This window comes from Theropithecus gelada, chromosome 10 (assembly GCF_003255815.1).
Source record: "Theropithecus gelada isolate Dixy chromosome 10, Tgel_1.0, whole genome shotgun sequence".
Classification (NCBI taxonomy): Eukaryota; Metazoa; Chordata; class Mammalia; order Primates; family Cercopithecidae; genus Theropithecus; species Theropithecus gelada.
This window is the reverse complement of record NC_037678.1, coordinates 7320551-7341008: the sequence shown is the minus strand read 5'-3', so window position 1 is coordinate 7341008 and position 20458 is coordinate 7320551. Positions and strand designations below refer to the sequence as shown.

The following is a 20458-nucleotide window of genomic DNA, read 5'->3' as shown; positions in this document are numbered from 1 at the left end:
CTCAGAGGGAAATGTGTGGAGACATTCGTTCCCAAGGGGGACACGGATGAACAGTGGGCGAAGGCAGGTGAAGGCATCTCTTCCTGGCCAGGAGTGGAAGTAGCAGCAGCAGGGGCCGGGTAAGGAAGGTGATTTCTAACGAGAGGGGAGGAAAGGTGAGGCTGGGGAAGTTACTTTAGAAAGGAGATCCAAGCAGGGGCCTTCACATGCAGTAGACATCGAAAAATAAAAAAGGAAGAAAGGATGATTCGGTGGACGAGACAAGATGTGTTAGACAAAGGCTGGGTGTGTCTGGCCCGGCAGCTCTTTGCACTGCCCCTGTGGCCGCAGTGTCGGCTCCAGCAGAGGTAGCAAACCCTGCGGGAGACCTCGAGCAGACGAGACAGGAGGGAGGCTGGGTGGCCTGGGAGAGTCCCAGGCCGGACAGTGGAGGGAGAGAGGCAGGAGGAGAGGAGGTTCTAGATGGGATCAGGCTGCAATAGAGACACTGGTTTGAGACCGGGTTTGGCTTTTAATTCTTTTTCAATTGGTTGGTTGGTTTGGTTTGGCTTTTGGCTCTGAAAATAATTAATGAACGTCAGTTATCAGACAAGACAGGCAATCAGGGACCATCACCAGAAAAGCAAGATAAATGAGATAAAAATGAAATATAAAATGGTTGTCTGAAAGAAGAGACCACACAGAGGAAGGGAGAGCCACCGCAGGCAGCAGAACCCGTGATGACAGCCCCGGACTACAGAGGTGACAGCCTGGCACCCGCCCAGGCCCTGCTCCCTGAGAACCAAGGGAGTAGCGTCCTGGGGGACAGAGCGGGGGGGCACACCCTGGCCTCATGGGCTTCTGTCTGCCGACCAATCCTTTCCTGTCCCCTGAGTCTCCCTCAAGAAGTATCTTCCAGATTGACAATAAGAAATGGGGCCTAAAAAAATAACTGACTTGTGTTGGGTTTCTAAAGTTTGCCAGCACAGGGAGGGTTGAACTCTGGCACCAACTTTGAAACTCCACCCTTTCTCAGTTAAAAAATTTGCTGTTATTTTTAAATGGGAGAAAAAAACCTACTAGTGATTATGGCATGAAATAATCACAAATATTCAAGCTTCCTCTTGGAAATAGGGACCAGGAGGAAGGAGGTGACGGAGACTCAGATCAAGACTCCATCTGACAGGTGAGAGACGGGCTGGGGCAGCGGCGGGAAGAGCGGACTTCAGGTTGGGGAGAAAGGCCAGCAGGGGCCCGGCAGCTCGGAGAGACCAGCAGTGAAAACGCCACACCCACGCAGGGCCCACACTGTCCACCCTCCCCTGGAGTTTAGTCAGTGACCACTGAAAGCAGAGTTCTGAGGAAACCTCTCGGTTTTCCAGACGGCCGTGGGCAGCTCCCATGACTAACGTGGCTGTGTGCAGTTACCTGAATCTGGCTGTTTTCCGTACCAGGGGAGGAAACACCTGGGCTTCTGAACAGAAGGTCTTAGGTGTGTACACCTCCCTTCTCCCCACACACCCACACCCCCTGCCTGGGGCCACCCCTCACTTCCAGGACGAGGACGTGCAGAACCCCCACTGCTAGGGAACCCACGTCAGGCGTCGCCAGGGAACACAAAGCAGAAGAGCCTAGTCCTGGGGGCTGCGGGCCCAGAGAAGCCTCCCCAGAAAGCTTCCCCAGGGGGGCCGGCCACCCCACCATTGCCATGGGCTTGCCTTTCCTTGTTTCCCTGAAGCTTCCTTCCAGGGAACCCGGATGTGGCAGGGTGCTGGCCCTGCTGGTGCACGCATGGGGGGTGGGGGCGGGGGGTGCAAGGGTGGTGTGCGGCAGAGGTGCCTACTTACCGATGCACGTGCGACCGTCTGAGTGGAGGGCGTACTTCTGGTGGCAGCCACACATGGGGCCTGTGTCTGTGTCCTCACAGCTGTGCTGGCAGCCTCCGTTTCCATAGTTACAGGTTACTAGTTAGGCCCAAAGTGTACACACGTGTGTATAAACAGAACAACAAAAACGATTAGTTTGTCGGTGTTGGCTGCTTCCTTCAGGGTTTGGGGAAACTGAGGCCTAAGAGCATCAGTGGGTAGGGTCATGAGGCTTGCCGGGCAACGGGTGCGCGTTTCCCTGCACTTCAGCCCCTCCAGGGACCAGGCCTGGAGTCACTCACTGCCTAGAGCTGAACTGGGGTGGGACAGAATGGACTTGGGGTTGTCTAGGCTTTGATCAGAGCAGGCACAGAGCTGATACGCTCAGATGGCGGTAGATGAAGACAGCTTCAGCCTTCCCAGGTTGCAGGACCCTTTACAGCCGCCTGTCTCGATGGGGCAAATGTTTGTCAATGCCAGGACGTACTTGTCAAGCTGTCGGGGGAGCGACATGGCGGCCCGTGGTTCCAGGTGTCGCTCATTTCCTTAGTTCTGGCAGAGCTTTCCTTCCTCTGTCTGTCTTGGGGCGTGTGGATGTCTCCACGGACGTCCCCTCTCAGAGTCCCAGGGGCCATCTCAAACTCTATCCCCTCAAAGCCCTAATCCTCCGGGAGCTCGGCAATGTCCGAACAGACAGACTCATGCAAATTAATGTCATCTAAGGTACCGTTTTGAAAATCACCTAAATAATAACCACGTTCCACTGTTTTCAATGGCTGTGGCCTGGAGGATCTGGTGCCTTTCAGCCCAGAATCTCAACATGTTTCACATCAGCAATCTGGGTTGGCTGAAAAGGGGGCAGAACAAAAAGGAGTCTGAAGTAGATAAAACTACAAATTCAAGTTTATTTACACACATGGTCCGTTTCCAGGGTGAGAGGGATCTCTAGAGGGGAGCAAGGTGACCCAGGTGCTCCCCAGGGGGTGTAGGGCCCCTGCCTTGCGATGCTGGCGAGACAGCTGCACGCCCATCACCTGAACGCAAATGTGCATGAGGACCTCAGTATAGGGCGTGTTCTTGGATACTTTAACCATCTGTCCAGAATTCAAGCTATACTCTAATTTATTATGCAAAACCCTAGTGATCAAATATGCAAAAATAAATCCCAGACCAAGTATGATTAGAGGGGGGCAAAAACCCCAAATCCTGAGAGTTTGAATAAATTCTGTTCTATTAGGTTGACCCCTGAGCACAGCTGGTACCAGAGGGAGGTCAGTTGGTGGCAACTCCCAGAGAAGGATCTCAAACATTTCAGAACTGACTTCTCAGCTCATCTCCTTCACAGAGACCGACGCAGAGCCTTCCTGCCCACCTGTCCTGAGTGACGGGGCGCCTCAACCTTGGACACGTGCCGTCTCCACAGCGGGTGAGGAGGATGTCAAGAAGATGGCTTGATATGGGGACAGGTGTCTGCTCAGTGCCTCAGATGCTGTCCTCTGTAACCAGAGGCTCTAAGTGGCTGCTCCTTCTTCCACAGGGAGCTGAGGACCATCCAGAGGAGGGAGCTGACTTCTGGGGGGAAATTTCAGGGACCTGAAAAATGCTTCCAGAAACACAACTGGGCTTCCAGCACGAAGCCCTCCAGCCCCTTCTCCTCAGGAGTGACTCTTCTCCGGGGTGGAGCTGACGCCCTGGATGAGGGCTCAACTTTCATCTCTCAACGGCTTGTCTCAATGGCCAGGAAGGAACCCAGGGAAGCCAGCGATTCCGGGAGGCTGCAGCTCCGCGCAGCTCTCAGGCGATGGGGAGAGATCCAGGTGGAGCCCACTTCGGGCTGGACGTCGTGTGCCTTTCTAGGACCCAGGAGATTCCTGTTTCAGAGTGGGCAGGGGTGCAGCTGGGGAGAAGGCTGTTCTTTTTGAGCTCCAGGCTCCTGGAGACAGGCTGTTCCCCAAAAGTGACTCTAATGAGGATGGAGGCCTGTCTGAGGCAACTCGAGGGGGATGCAGGCTCCGGGGCCCTTGTTCCCTCCACATAGTCATCTGTGCATCTAACAGACCCCCAAGGGTCAAGCCTTCGAGTACTGGAGAATCTATGGCTTATACACAGAGATGTCTGAGCTCAAGCTCTGGTGAGACGGACAGAAGGATGGAGAAAACCTCCTCTGGCCCTGGCCCTGGAGTGGGTCCTGGGCTCTGGATGGATGACAGCTTGGTTCAGAGCCCCGCAGGCCTCTTGAGGCATGGAGGCTGGTTGGTTAAGCCAGGCCTCAGCCCCCAACCCAGCTTGAGATCTGGAATTTCCTGGAATGCAAGTGACTTCAAGGACTAGAGCGAACGCCTCAGAGCTAACTTTACACCAGCCTTGCCTCACAAACCTCACAGAAGCAGCCAAAGCTGGGCTGGCTGGGCAGCCGCCTGTGCAGGCCCTTCACGGGAGGCCTCAGGTCCCGGAAGTCACATCAGGCTCTCCATACCTTGGTGATATTCAGCCGCCCACGGAGAGGGTGGGACTGCTGTTTCTCAAGCCAGCACATATTCCAGGCAAGGGCTGAGCCCTTCCCTGGCGGGGACAGCTGGGGTGAAGGTTGTGGGGGGCGTCCTAGCTGCTCACAGGGCCCTGCCTAGTCCCTGACCTCTCACACCAGGCTGGCGCTCAGAAGATGCTCTCTGAGCAAACTCCTCCTCCTTGTAGTGCTTGTACTAGGGGGTCAGGGAGCAAGCTGGCCCCGGCCAGGATGCCTGCAGCCTCTCCCTGGCACTGGGCTCTCGGCCTGTCTTCTGCCTAAGGGAATGCACTGTCCTTCTGGCCAGGGCTATCCACAAGCCTGCTGACTCCATGCATTTTTGACCTTGGCCTTTCTCGTGAGGAAACTCAGATCACACAACAGGGGGACTGGGAAAGCTGGAGTCAGCATCTTCTGTTCTGAGGTGGCCGGGGGCAGACTACTTCTCTGCAGCTAAAGGAATCCATCTGGTGTGGAGAGGGGGCCTGGCTGGAGCCCTGGGGCTGGAGGCTGGCACTTCCAATTGAGACTGCCCCTTTTGGTCCTGCCCTGGGTGACAGTATACAGGCTTATCTTGGCCATCCCACAGGAAAGAGCCAGAAACACAGAGAAAGGTGGTCTGCCTCTGGGGCCATACCTGGGACAGAAGGAAGCACCTCCACTTTGGAGAATGGATGAATCACATCTGGTGTTCGTGGGTCCCCAGGGTCTTGGTGACTGTTCTAGGAGACCATGAGTTGGGAAGGGTGTGGCAAGGCACCCACAGGAGAGCTGATGACAACTAAGAGGATCAGTGACTGTGGACGATGGACCAACAAGGGCCAGCTGTCCTCTCCACAGAACGGTGGGTGGAAGAACAGTCATTTTCTTTATGACAGCAGGGCCACCTAGGGTGAGGACCATCTTCTCTGTTGGGAGTTGGAACTGGACACTTCTCCCTAACACTTTTCTACATTAGAAAATGGGCTTGAAATGAGGCACTTGTCCCTGGCCAGAGATGGAAAGTGCTCCCAGCAGTCTCCTTTGGCTCTTTGTAAAAAAGGGCAAATGTGACATCACTTTGGCTATCCCTGGTGCCCTCATCTTCCACGAGGAGAGGCCCATCCCACCATCTCCCCATGAAGCTGTGGGCAGGATGCTCTGGCTCCCAAGCTTCGGAGTTCAGCCACTGTTCTGCTTGGTTTCCTGGCTCCTACTCCTACTGGGGGACGGGGTGACCGCATTAAGAGGCTGGACTACACATGGGCCCTGTAGGCAGACCACCAAGCAGATCCTGAAATGGTGTCTTTGGCCAGAGGCCTCATTCAGCCCAGATCTCCCAGAGTATCACCATCGGCAGGCAGACTTGCAGGGGTCAGATTGTGAGTTCTGATCTTTAAATTTTATTTTACAGATGCGGTCTTGCTATGTTGTCCAAGCTGGACTCAAAGTCGGGCTAGAGTGATCCTCCGGCTTCTGCCTCCCAAGAAGCTGGGACTATAGGTGTGCAGAGTTCTGATCTTCGGTCCCGGAAAAATGGTCAGCACAGCCCAGAATGGTGCCACTTCTGAACCACACTCTTTTCCTTCTTTGTACTACTCATACCAGGGGCTTCCCAGGCCCATCGAGAAACCTGGTCCTGTAGACCTCTGTGCCATGGCCCCACTATTCCTGCAGCAGACCTTAGGCTCAGGGGCTGCCATAAGATCCAGCCCAGCTCCTGGGGCTACACTGGTGGTGTCATGCTTGGTGCGGAAAACCCCAAGGCTAGGGTTCACAACCCTTTTCCCTCATGCCCTGTCAGGCCCCTTCCGCAGGCCCTGCCCTTCTCTCCACCCCATGGGGCTGGGGACCCTCCCTGGCCAAAGTCCAGCAGACTGGACAGACCCTCCAGAAAGCAATGGCAGGAGACGCATGGGACGTTTGACCCATTTGTCTCCATCTACCTACGTGTGCAGTCCTTCTGGTTTTGGGCAAGGTCAAAGCCGGGCCTGCAGTCGCAGGCCACCCCACCTTTGGGCGTCTCCCGGCAGATGTGGGCACAGCCATGGTCTTTGTTCATGCAGTTCATACCCTCTGGGAAGAGAGACAGACAAGAGACGGGTTGGGGACCAGGCAGAGAGTGATAGAGAACATTTCAGGCTGAAAGGGGATAGCCAGTGATATGTAACAATCAAACGGGCTGTCATTGCATGTATCATGCACACACACGCACATGTGCACACACACGTATGTGTGTGTGCAGCAGCCATCTACATGGATATCCCTTAGGGAGAAAGCAAGAGCACGGTGCCTGGGTCTAGATTCAGGCTTTGCTCTGTGGGTTGCACTGTAAATGGTACCTCGTGACCCACAGAGACCAAGCTCTTGCTCTAGGTCAGATTGCGGGGCGTGGTCTGAGGAACTACTTTTGTGTCAGGGTGATTTGCTCCCCTCTCCTGAGCCACCCATGGTTCTAGGGTACCCCCACCCGCCCAGCAGACTGGATCTCCCCTCTCTGTCTGCCTGCAGTGGCTCATACCCCCTTCCGTTGACCTCAGTTGATGTTTATCTTCCTGGTGATTTGTGAGGCGTTTCCAGAATTTATGAGGTCAGGGGTCAAGTGAGAGGTTGTAGGTCACAAGTCCATCAAGAGGCCAAGGCAGATGAAAGGGAAGAGCCTCTGTTTGCCACCCCATCGGCTCTGTGACCTGCCTTCCACCTCCACCCACAGGAAGCTCAGGCAGGAGCTAAGCCGGCTCGGGGAGCGGCAGTGAAGGCTGCGGACGGCGAACACGCACAGGGCGACCTCCTTCCCCCGGGACACACTGGCCTCTTGTTCCAGAGGAGGACTGGCTCAATCCTGACCCCGTCCACTTTAAATACGGGTATGCAGCAACACAGAATAGATTTAAAAACACAAACACCCTGCTAGTTGTAATAAAGATAAAAACGTCTGAAGTTAAAAGTCAAACAAACAAACGGAAACGAGGAAGCCTGCATTTTGCCCAGCACGGTGACTCCTGGTTTCACCTAATTTTGTGACTCATATTTCCTCACCTCGAGTTTCTCACTAATCAATCCAATCATTGGAATGATGCAGAGTCTAACTAAGCAACGAGTGAACAACGGAAAGCGCTGTCATGCTGCTGCCCCGCAGAGAAGCTGCGAGTTCACACGGAAACACCCTTTCCGCCGGCTCGATTCCAAAAGAGCATCAGCGCCTGAGTCGCACAGATAGTGGCGTGCGGTCAACGCTTAACAGCCAGCGGGGGTGGAGGCTGATCTGCAGTATTTACCAATGTATGTGGGATAAATACGCCAGCCATGGCTCATTTCAAAGTACCAGGGAGATGTCGCCGAGGGTAGAGCTGGGAACAAATGTGCACAGTTAGCTCTCGCAAGCTGAGACCAGCCAGCCATAGCACGTCTCTTTCTTAGAAAGGTCGTTGTAAAGTCAGGCAGATGTAGGTGTGAATCTGGCTTCCTTCCTGGCTGTGGCCTCGGAGACAACTGCTTCGCTTTTCTGAGCCTAATCTTAGAATGGGCGCGATCACCTCTGTCTCATGGAGGAGCTGTGCAAATTAAATCCAGTTACAGACAGGAAATGCCAGGCAATAAGAGATGAGGTCTGTCTGTGGGGGCATTGACTCCTGAGGCCGGTGTCTCTCCCGCAGGTCTGGAGACAGCGTGGCTCCTCCCTGGGGCCTGGCTGGACCAGGCAGCCCCTCCTGAGAGGCGGCTCTTGGTAGAGAAACCTTCTCAGACTACTGAGACATGTTCAGTCCCTCATCAGGTCTTCTGGGAGCCTCCTGCCCTGGCCAGGGTTTGGCCAGTGGGTGGTGGCCAGCAAGCCATCTCCCTGACCATCACTGACGGCTGTTGTCAGCGGTGGGCTGAGTCCAGCCTCCCTCACTCCCTGTTCATTTGGCTTCCATGGCTCCCTGCTGTTCCAGCTTCTTCCCAGCTGCACACACTCCATGGTTCGCCATCCCACAATGCCTGCTCAGCAGCCCTCGAGGGTGCTCCATCTCCCCTTGCTGCTCCTTCCTCCTGGGCCGGACACCCTCTCCTATCTTCCATAAACTAAATCCTAGGCTTCCCTCAAACTCCACCAGTTCCACAAAGCCTCCTGGCTCCTGCCTTCTACTCCCCGTGTCTCCCCATGCCACCACCCATGTGACATCCTAGGGCTGTCCTATGGCCGGCACAGGCGATCAATGCTGTGAGCAGATCTGTGCTCTCTTCCTGAGCTGGGAAGAGCCTACGGGCCCTTGTTTGGCTCAGGATTACAGACGATGAAGAAAGGGAGATTGAATTTCCCTTCCCAGCCAAAGAATCACAATTTACAAGAAGCCTTGCTAATCATCACCAACCATACATTTGTCACTGGGGAGCTGATGCGTGCCGGAGCCCCGGGTAATGGAATATTAAACTCTAGAGGTCATTCAGTTTTCTCCCTCATCGTGGACTTGCCATTAAGTGATCTTTCTTCTTAAGACTCCAGAGACTTTAACACTGAGCCAAGATGTTGTTGTTTTCTTGGTGAAGGACACTTTGGGGATGTAATCTCGCATGACTATGGACTGTGGTAACCCACACAGTCAATAAGATGCTAAGTAACAGAATCGAAGAGCTGGGAAGGGTGAGCCCCAGGTCTTATCTGTAGTCAGCTGGTCTCAAAGGTCTCTACTTTACCTCTCAACAACTTGGGGAAGCGGGTGGAGCACTTCATCTCCCACCTAAAGACCCTGAGGTGGAGTTCAGGTCCTGTGATTAGCCATCCTCACTCAACACCCCAAGAAAGGCCCCCTGCACGCTGCCTCTCACCCAGCACCCCCAGCATGGGAGCCCCCACAGGCTCCGTAACAGAGGGCAAGGGACAGGCCGGTGATTGTTAGTGGGACTGGCTTCAGGACCTCTTTACATTCCTGACAATTATAAAGGAGGCCAAATCGCTTTGATGGACAGGTTTATGTGTTACAGCTATCAAGACTGGCTAGATATCACAGAGAGAAATTTACATTTACTCATTAGCTTATTTAAAAACAAGACAAAAAACATATTACATGTGGGCTGGGCGTGGTGGCTCACGCCTGTAATCCCAGCACTTTGGGAGGGTGAGGCAGGGGGATCACCTGAGGTCAGGAATTCGAGACTAGCCTGGCCAACATGGTAAAACCCCATCTCTACTAAAAATACAAAAATTAGCCAGGTATAGTGGTGCACGCCTGTAATCCCAGCTACTCAGGAGGCTGAGGCGGGACTGCTTGAACTCAGGAGGCGGAGGCTGCAGTGAGCTGAGATCGCGCCATTGCACTGCAGCCTGGGCGGCAGAGTGAGACTGTCTCAAAAAAAAAAAAAAAAAAAAAAAAAAAAGAAAAAAAGAAAAAGAAAAAACAAAGAAGAAAAAAAAAAAAAAGAAAAAAAGTATTACATGTTAGCACAACCCATATATTTGTATTGAAAACTATATTTTCCAGAACGGGGTGCCCTGAGATGCAGCAGTCAGGCCCGCGCGAGCCAGGCTCACCTGCTGCGTGGTGAGGCTGTGGTCAGGCTGGAGTCTGCTCAGCTTGAGTGCTTCTGGGGCGCCTCCTCCCTGAGAAGGGTGGTCGGGGGAGCATCACTATCACATTTCAAAATGACCCCACAACCACTGCAAGGATGGCTGCTACTGCCTGGCCTGGGGGCTGGCTGTGGCTTCCCAGGTGCTCATCAGCGACTGTCAGCTGCATCGCTTTCACCTCCACGCGGGGGCAACACTGGCTTCTGGAGGCCACAAGCAGATAGGTTCTGTGGCTGGAGAACCACAGAGGGTCAGGGTTGGACCCCTGCCTGCAGCCCATCTTGTCTATCCATCCTACAGAGACAGAAAATGAGCCCCTGAGGTGGGAAATGAGTGTTCCAGCACATATAGCAGGGCTGGAACCTGGGTCACTGGGGCTCCCAGCCTAAGCTCTCCTGCCTTGGGGTCACTCGGCTACACCTGTGGCACCCAGACGGCTGACAGGGAGCAGACGTTTCCTAGGCGGAACAGGATTGGGAACGTGGTGCAGAGTGGGCGACTACATGGTGCCTGTTACTGGCCACTGTTTCCAGACTTAGGAGCCCAGCGAAATCCAAGGCCAGTTCAGATGCTGCGTCCCCTGAAGCTCTCAGAGCAGCCTCTCCACGAAGCGCACACCCTGGCTCCACTTTTGACCTTCCACAGCCATCACTGGCAGGCCCTGAGGTGAGGACGGAGCCTCAGCTCCCCTGCAGCACAGGATGTCCATTTTCTCAGCTGTGAAATGGGGATGTAATAATCTTTGCCCCTGAGGGTTGCTGGGAAGCTCAAACAAGGTAACGATATCAAGGGAGGCACAGGGAGGGTCTGGGTAGAGCAAGGCTGCTGCGACAGCACTCCTATCTGCCCTTGCTTCATTCTGCCTCGTCAGAAATCGGAATAGTTGCTTCCGTCACACTCTTTCCTGCCAACCGTGGGTAACCGGATGGGGAGACCTGAGCTTTATTATTTTCAGTATCACAAGTACCCAGCACAGGGCCTGGCGGAGGGTTAGGGATCTGCAAACAGTGGGTGAAAGGAAAGGGAAGAATGAGTGGGGAAAGAGAGGGGAGAATGGAGAGAGGAGGGAGCAAGGTAGGAAGAAGAAATAAAGCCCCCTATTTCGGAACAGATGAAGCCTGTTGTCTGTTATTTTAGGAGGCAAGGCTAGAATTTTGAAAACGTTCTTGCGGCATCCCTAGTTGCGTGTGCTAGAAACACAGTGCTTTGGATGCCTGATGTGGGAAATTCGCAGCACATGTTAAAGGCTCTGAGAAGTCCCGCGGTCACTGTGGAACAGTCCCTTCCTCCTCACTTAACACAGCGTCCTAGACAGGAAGAGGCCCCAGCACTAGCAGGACCTAAGGATGGCCCATTCTAGTTCCTCACCTGACAGACAAAGCACAGCGACACAGGGACCAGGGTGGCAGGCTGGGGCAGGGATAGGGCACTGGCCCCACCCGCTGCAGCACCTGTGGTATCCTCTGTGCCTCCGAACCTCAGAGACAGAACAGGTGGCATGCCCTCCTTGCCCTCTCCCAGAGGGGCTGTCTGAGGGCAGTGAGCTATCGGGAAGGAATGCCAACTCATCCCCTCCTGCAGGTGGTATTTCTGGATGGCAGCCGGGGCCATGAGGGCCAAGTCGAGATTTGAAGGGGAAAAGGTGAACCCTGAGGCATGCGAGGTGCTTGGTTCCAAGCCCTTCTGCTCTAGGGATGGGCCTGGACTCCAGATGGGAAAGGAATCTGTGGGTCTGTGACTCTACCCGCTTTGCTGTGACCTGGGAAGGACTCCCCTGGGCCTCCTCCAGCTCCCCTGAGCCAGTCAGGCCCACGCAGCCAGCGGCAGCTGCAGGCTGTGTCCACTGATGCCAGCCTGTGAGCTCTTCCAGAGCAGGGGCCGAGCCCACTCAGGCTCAACCCCAAGCCCCAGGCGCAGAGCAGGCTTCTGTGAGCCTGAGGGCCGGAGGGCCCCAGCTCAAAAACTCCATCCTCCTGTGGCTCCCTGATTTGTGTCACGTCTGCTCTTGGGAGCCATAGGACAGCTCCCTTGACCTAGATAAGGGGAGAACCAGGGAGAGGCAAGTTCAGCAGAGAGCCCTGCTGGTCTCCCCTTCTTGATGGGAAGTGAGATAGAATTTCAGAGTCATTCCCAGAAATCCTGGTCTTCAGAGGCCTGATGCCCGTCAGGCCAGGCGGCCCGCCAGGTCGAATCTAATCTGATCCAACCATCCAAATCCAATTATATGCTGCAAACTCAGACCAAGTGTCTCCTTGGTGCCCAAGATGGGCCAGGGAGCAAGGAGAGGACAGATGCTCTGCTGCCACAATGCCGGGTCCACATTTAGGCTGCCACTTGCTGCGTGACCCCGGGCCAGCCCTTTACCCCTTCACCCCTTACCTCGGTTTCCACCTATGTGGAGCTGGACAATAGCAGCACCTGCCTCCCGGAGTGTGCTAAATGTGCAGTCCCAGTGTCTGGGTGAGTGAGGTGCTGGGTAAGCGCACAGATAGGCTGTTGTGGGACTTTGTCCCGGCCAGAAGGAAGCCACAGGGGAGTTGTCAGTAGGGGAGCGACACGCTTGTGTTTCAGATCTCTGGAGGCTGTGTGGAAGATGCCCTGGAGGGCCAGGACTGCAGGCCAGGACAGGGGAGAGGCTGTTGCTATCACTCTGAAAGGGACAAAGTCTGGTGGAAGGGCAGTGGTGATGGGGACTGGGAGGAGGGCTGGATTGGACACATTTAAGAGAGCTGCTTCTGAGTTTTCTGGAAGACGTGATGTATGAACTTGAGTCCTGACTACACTTTCATTCACTTGGACCCTCACAAGCCTGAGGAGCGGGCATCACCGTGCCCACCTTCCAGACAAGCAGACGGAGGTTGGGACAGCATGGGGGAAGATGTGCCCCGGGCTGTGTCTTCTTCTCCAAGTGCCCGGTGCTTCCTCCCGATGGACCCTCCCCCAGGTCGCCATCTCCTCTGGACTCTGACAGGCCCCGGCAGCCCTTACCCACTGGGGCCTATCTTCCCCCAAGGCCTTTGGTCATTCTTGGGTACTCCACTAGGGTTTTCGCGGAGAGAAACGACGGCGCGGTCTGCCTGACCCTGAGCCAGCGCATACATCACATCCTCTGCAATGCAAAGTTCACGGATGCATCTCAAGCAGGGCCGCGCGGCCCAGTGTGTTTGTACTTAGGAGCGGGGCCTTTCTTGCCGCCACGGCCGGATAACAAAGCTGGAATGTGTGCCTCCTGAGGGTCGTTGCTATGGCGACTTCATCAATAACATCATTTTCTGCATCCATGTCCCTTAAATACATGGGAAGGGATGGCAAGCTGGGAACGGCAGAGCAGGGAGAAAAGAACAATCACCTTGCTCCGCCCTTCCCCCTCAACTTGGGAGGAAGGGATTTTCCTCCCTTTGCCTCATCAATAGAAAATTATGGAGCCAAGAAAGAGGTTGGAGCCTTGGGGGTGGCAGTGGGAGGCGGCGGCTGCCTTCCCCAACCCTGACTCCGCAAGCTGTCCAAGCCATGCAGGGAAAAACAAACACGAGCTCCCACCAACGTTGAAGGGGGGCTGAAGGAAACCGGGGGGAGGTGGTGCCCAGGGGGAAGGGTGCAGAACAGCTGTAGGGTCCGGGCTGGTGGGAGAGATGACGATGGCAACAGTGCAGCCTCCCGCGTTCATCGGAGCTGCCTGTGCGCCAGGCCTGCCACAAACCAGACTCCTTACCTCACAGATTCCCCGAAAAGCCCATGAGGGGCTGTGCACAGGCTGAGCATCCCTCATCCAAAAATCCAGAATCTGAAAGGCTCCAAAACCCAAAGCTTTTTGGGCATTGCCATGATGCCACAGGTGGAGAATTCTACACGTAAGTACTTCACACAAACTTTGTTTTATGAACAAAATTATTGAAATGCCATGTAGAATTGCCTTCAGGCTATGTGTACAAGAAGTACATAAAACAAACGTGTTCCATCTTTAGACTTGGGTCCATCCACAAGATACTTCATTATGTACCTGCAAATGTCCCTACATGTGAAAAAATCCAACACTAGAAACACTTCTGGTCCCAAGCATTTTGGATTAAGGATGCTCAACCTCTATTACGTCCACTTAACAGATGAGAACACTGAACGCACAGAGGTTAGTGACTGAGGTAAGGTGAGGGGGCTGAACCCAGCAAACAGAGCTGGAGCCGCAACACACTGTCTCGCCAAGGCCATCTCCAACGACAGCTTCTCCAGGGTGCCGATTCTGATCCTGTCCTGCCAGTCTCCTCAGATCCACGGAGAGCCCCCCGTGGGCTGGGAACATACCCTGCGGAGCCAGGGCCTGGCAGAGACAGAGAAGCCTTTACAACATCACCCAGCAAGGTAAGTAGCTTTATCCCCACGTAACAGAAGCTCTTCAGAGAAGTGAAGCGATTTGCCCGTGGTCACTGATGAGGACATGGGAGGCAGGTAGAGGCGAAACTGAAACCCGGGTCTGTCTGACTTGAAGACCTGCCCTTCTCCAGTGGCAGAGGGAACTTTCTAGTGCATAAATCTGACTGTGTCTTCCTACTGTAAACAAAACAAGCAAAACAAACAAATGAAAAAACTCTTCGATGCCCCGGCACCCAGTGCCCAAAGGGTTAGGCTGAAAGTTCTCAGTTTGGCACTGAAGGTCCTCCCTGACCCCCACCACCTGCCTCTCCAGCTTGCTCATCCTTCCTCGAGCCCTTGGCGAGGGGCAGCCTGGTGGCCGCCCTGCACAACCCGCCCTCCCTTCCCACCCTGAGGCCTTTGAGAAGGTGCTTTCCTCTGCTTGGGACATGCTCTCGCCCTCCTCTGAATGGCCACTTCTGGCTAGTTACTTGAGATGCTATTTCTGTGTCACCTCTTCCAGGAAGCCCTCCTTGTTTTCACCCTCTCCACAAGTGCCTAGGTTGGATTGGGGCCGTGCCTGGGACTCCCCTGCCCCCTCCTTGCTCATAGCACCCACCACACTAATTGTAGCTGTTACACATTGTCTTCCTCCCTTTAGATGGGGGATTCTCAAAAGGACAGGGCCCACACCTGAGCTACCTCTCTGCCCTCGTCCCCTGCACAATGCCTAACACCCAGTGAACACACAGGAACCGTCTGATGAACCCAGGCTCACTGGTAAGCGGCCTGGGCTCAGTTACTCTGGATTTGGACTGTGTCAGAACAGGGGCCAACTCTCAGACAACAGCGGTATACTTGTCTGCAGGCCCAGACCTGGCTGCTGGTCTGGCTCCCCCTTGATCCCCTAATTACATGCTAAGAGCATCTGCCCCTGGAGCGGCACACAGAGCCTCTCACTGTGCGGCCTCGGCTTCAGTAGAAACACAAGGCTTTGCCTCCCACCCTGTATCCCCCAGACTACATCCTCTGGGGCAAATCTAGGCCTGCCGGGCACCAACAGCTGGCTGCCCCAGACTAGAACCCGCAGTTAACCCTGAGCCTAGCCAAGCCCAGGCAGCATCCCTAGGGGGAGTCCCCTCTGGGAGATGCGAGTGACCAAAGACTGTGGGCTTCGACTTCCCCAGAGCTCCCCTGTGTCAGGCCCCACAATAGGCTCGTTGCAAACCTCACTAACTGAACATCTCAATGACCAAGTGCCAGGTACAACCAGCGCTTACCTGATAGGTGAGGATGCTGAGGCTTCGAGAGATTAAGAGACTTCCTGCCCCAGGTCTTCTACCTTGTGTGAGGGAGTAGGGAGCTGATGCCCTGGTGGCCACTCCACTGGCAAAGCCCAAAGTGGTTCTAGCCCCTCCAATAAGTGCTCACCTCACACCTCATCAGCCCTGGTACCCACTTGGCAGCCTTGATGGCCCTCAAGGGAATTCTGCTCCTCTCGTCCTCCTCCTCACCGCCCCCTCTGCTTTGGCCAATATGCCATATTGGATGTAGGGGAGAGTTTATCCCCCAGAGCCTCTTGGGGTCCTGGGTCCCAGCTGGGTGTGTGACCCAGCAAAAAGGCTGGCCCACTCTGCCCGGTCCCCTTCCCACCCACTCCACACACTCACAGCACCGTCTCTTCTACTCTGACACCAACCCTGGGCCCTCCTCCAGGGTTCAAAGGCCCCTGCCAGGGCCCCAGAGGACTAGTCGTCCTGGGTGTGCACAGCCTTGGCTCAGCACTCACCACCCAGCTGGTCCAGCCACAAGAGCCCACACCTTGTAGTATCTGGCTCCCAACGCCTTCCACGTTCATCTGCTCGCGTGCTTATGTGCCCCTTCATTCCACAAGTATTTAGGGAGTGCCTCCTTGGTTTCCAGCCCCAGGACTCCAGGCAGGCGCAGGCCTTTCTACCAACCAGCCAGCTCCTTGTCTGTGCCCCCTCCTGATCTGCTCTCCTAGAGGCCGGACCACAGTGAAGTCCGAATGGGTGCCCAATAAACCCCTGCAGGGTGGTTGGTTGATGAGCTTGCCGGGCACGGACATGGGGCACAGCTCCAAGAGAAATTGTCCTGCTTTGTGTTTACATGCAAGCAAAAACCAGAATGGATTGGTTTTCTGGAAAGCCAGAACTGGAAGGGGCCTTGGAGCGCATCTAGGTGAAGCCTCTCCATTTCCATGAGGAGGCTGAAGCCCACGAGACAGTGACTGTCCTGGGTCACGCGGCAGTGACTTGCCCTGGTCACGCAGCTGTCAGTGCAGAGTCCATATGCAGCCTCCCACTTTCAGTCAAGCTCAGCGCTCTTTCTGGCACATCAGGAGATGGGTGACAAGGACTATTGCCCTTGATCTTTCCACTCACGCATTCCTTCACTCCTGCAATTGACAAACCTTTGCTAAACATCACCTGTGTGCAGGCCCTGGGCTGAGACCGAGGAGGGAAGGGTGTCCAACCCCACACGCTCATTCTCAGTTTGAGGCCAAGTCACTGCCATGCGGTTCACCAACAGGCATGCCCTGTGTACACAGATGGACGGACAGACAGAGCTGGGACTGTGATTGGCTCCCGGCATGCTTCTCAGAAAGCAGGATGGACGTCAGCCTCCCTTCAGCACCCCCTCCCCACCCCAGGGCCTTGACTAGTCCTGGCACCGGGAACCCCCAGAAAGCTACCTCTGTGATATGGGAGGTGGTTTTGTCTCTGACAGTTGGGAGGACCACGAAACATTTGCAGAGCCACAGAAAGCTCTATGGGCCGGGCAACACTGAGGTGGGGCAGGTTGATTCAACAGCTCTGATTTGCATCCCAATCCCAGTCGTTTCTAAGGCATGTGGTTTTAGAACCTGTTGTGGCCTAATTTATAAAATGGGGAGACTAAAACCCTCTTTTTTTTTTTTTTTTTTTTTTGAGACAGGGTCTCACTCTGCCGCCCAGGCTGGAGTGCAGTGGTGTAATCAAATCACAGCTCACTGTAGCCTTGAACTCCAGGGCTCAAGCAATCCTCCTGCCTCAGGCTCTGGAGTAGCTGTGACTACAGGTGTGTGCTACCACACCTGACTAATTTCTGTATTTTGTGTAGAGATGGGGTTTCACCATGTTGCCCAGGGTGGTTTCGAACTCCTGGCCTCAAGTGATCCTCCCACCTCGGCCTCCCAAAGTGCTGGGATTACAGGTGTGAGCCACCACGCCCCGCTTACAACTTTCTTTTGTAAGAGTGTTCAAGGGCAGTAAAGAGGTGATGGGCTCCAGCTCAGATCCCTCAAGCTGCGGCGGGTGCTCTGTAAGGCTGGCCCCCTCCCGCTCCCCCGCACGCTGGCTTGTTACCTGGAGACCCCGCCCTGCCTAGTTTCTTCCCCCTTCCTCTCCCTTGATTCCTGAAATTTCCCAGGCTGGCCACTAGGTGCCACCACAATCAAGTTTTTCTGCCCCCACAGACCCGGGGTCTTGCACCAGAGAAGGCCTGGTCGAGAGACTCACTCACCCCCGGAGCTTCTACTCCTCCAAGGCCCGGGAGGCTGGAGGTGTCCTTCTTTCCTCCCTCGGGTTGCCAGGTTTAGCAAATAAAAATACAGGACGCCCCATTCAATCTGAATTTCAGATGGACAACCAATACCTCCTGAGTATAAGCATGTTCAAAAGTTGCATGGGTCATACTTGTAATAAAAAAATTACTTGTTTATATGAAATCCCAGTTTAAATTGGCACTCTGTATTTTATGTGGCAACCCTGCCCTGCCCTCCACAGGGACCCTAAAGGAAGCCATGGCGGACGGACAGGCTGTCTGGTGCCACCCTTAGCCGTATAGCTCCTACCACCAGAGAACTCAGGCAGGTGCCCTGGCCATGGCCTGCCATGAAGGGGGAAAAGGTCTGTTTTTCCTTTCCAGCAGGTGATGAGATGGAGGGTGCCCAGGTATGGGGGCCAAGGTGGCAGCATCCCAAAAGTGTTCCCACAGCAGCCCTGGGAACCCTGAAGGAGACGATGGTAAGGGCACTGTGGACACACGAACAGGAGAATCTATAAGGATGTGAGCAGCGCCCCTGAGCCCCAGCCAGTGACTCTCCACCACTGTCCACCCACATGTTGTGGAAAGGAGCGGGGGCTGCAGAGCCAGAGCCCGGGGCTTTCACAAGCAGTGGCGCTCGCTTCCCCTCCCTCAGCTGTGCATGAGGGGCAGCAGCGGGTACTTCTCATGGCCCTTCAAGGACGAAAGGGGCTCATGGGCTCAGGGCACAGTAGGTACGTTCGGATCATCGGCAGGTACAGCCACTTTGGGGACATAAGCCAATTCCCGCCATTGACTCAAACTTTAAAATAGTCTGCTGACTTGTTGCTGCACTCAACAGCCAAATGTGTGGGTGCTCTGTGATGTGCCCTGGGGCACAGGAGTCAGGCGCTCTGTGATGTGCCCTGGGGCACAGGAGTCGAGGCTGGGCAGGAGGGAAAGGTATTCTGGAGCAGGAACCAGCTCACGCAGAGGCCTGGGGAGTGAGGCTGGGGGTCTCTGCGCTTCTGACAGACAAACTGGGGCTGTCCTGCTGGAGAGGCCTCATGGAGAGAAGCTGGCAGAACTGCAAGCTGACCAGCTGCAGAAGGGAGCAAGGCGGGACGGCAGTGCAGCACCCAGCAAACCACGACGCGCCGGGCAGCCCTCTCCCGGGCAGCGGGCTGAGCACACCGCTCTGCACCAGGGGTGAGAAGGCACTTTGTGAACTGATGGTGCACACACTTCGGGCATGACTCCCTTACGAGATGGTCTCGTCCCCTCTGCACTCCCATGCGGCATGTTTCCTCTGCACCCTGCCCTGTGTGAGGCGTGAGAAACACAAGGATGACTTAAACACATCCCTGCCCTTCTCGGGAGCTCACGGACTGGTCCTGCAGTAGAGGGCTGACCCATTTCAAACGCATGAGCGCGAGTCAAGAGGAAGACACACACACCTGCCTAAGAGTCAGAGACAGCTTCAGAGAGGAGGTGAAAGTGCGCTGGGTTTTGATGGATGACTAAGAGTTCTCCAGGAAGGGCGGGGGGGATGGGAAATGGCAGTAAAGGCAGAGGATGACACACACCAAGGTTGTAATCAGTAAAGGGCACGTGTGCCATAACAGGGAGAAGAGCAGGCAGATGGAGAGGAACCAGGAGAGAGGAACTGGACTGTGGGAGGCCTTCGGAGGCAGGAAGGCAACAGTGCCTGATAATGGAGGAACTTGGGGGAGAAAGCGCCCGGGCTGCAGGATGCAGGAGGGAAGGGGGACGACGCAGAGGTAGGGATCCCAATTAGAAACCACAGCCTTTGAAGAAGGCAGGGCAGCAAGGGGGAGCAAGCTGGCTGGGTTTGGGAGGTGAGTAGAGCTCAGACGCAGGATCTGGTCACACTGGGATGTGGGAGCCACACAGGGGAAGGACCAAGGCAGCACCCCAGTGCTGGTGCCCCACTGATGGGGGATGCTCAGGGAAGCACAGGTCTGGGAGGATGGGAAGATGCTGTGCTTGGTTTTGAGCAGATGAGAATGCTGTAGCTGGGGTCCCCGTTGAGGGGACAGTTGGCACTGGGGTCAGAGCTGCAGAAGTGGCCACTGCTGGTCAGCAAGGAGACTCAAGAAGCTTGGGGGAGAGCTAGGAGAGGGCTGAGGCCAAGGATGAGCCAGGGTCGGGGGCTGAGGAGGAAGGGAAGAAGCCCCATGGGATGTACATGCTGAAAGAGTCCGGTGACACAATCAAGCAGCCACCAGCCGGGGGACAAAAACCCACCTGGCTGGCCTCAGACGGGTGACGACGCCCTGGGGAATGCTGCGGCCAGGGGTGGCCAGGCAGACATCCCACCAGGAGATCGGCCTTGTGGCCACAGTCACAACCCAATTTCCCTAACGAGGCTAGGGAGGGCTCAGGCCCCTCCCTAATGACCCGGGATGACCTCGACTGCTTCCCCACTCTGCCAACCAGGCATCTGCCTGGTGGTTTCTGAACCCACACTTCAGATCTGCATGGCTTTCCATGCACGGGGCCTGTGCCCACAAACCCCAGGTGGGAAGCCAGGCTGTGGGCTACGGTGTGGGGGGCGGGCGCTGGTCTGGAGCCTAGGAGCCTGGGACAAGTCCCAGCTCTGCCACCAACATGCTAAGTGACCTCCAACAGGGACATATGGCATTTCCAGAGCTTCTGCTACTTCACTCTAGAACAGGCATGCAG

At 55.3% G+C, this 20458-nt stretch overlaps 1 protein-coding gene across 2 annotated transcripts in view; it reads right to left on the bottom strand.

Moving 5' to 3' along the window:
* Positions 1-20458, bottom strand: part of SCUBE1 (signal peptide, CUB domain and EGF like domain containing 1) — a 141862-nt gene that overhangs the window by 54102 nt on the left and 67302 nt on the right. For both annotated transcript variants that reach the window (XM_025399327.1, XM_025399328.1), the window contains exons 5-6: positions 6280-6405; positions 1827-1943 (exon numbers count right to left, since the gene is read on the bottom strand). In XM_025399327.1, coding sequence (XP_025255112.1) covers positions 1827-1943; positions 6280-6405 — 243 coding nt within the window. The remainder of the gene's footprint in view (positions 1-1826; positions 1944-6279; positions 6406-20458) is intronic.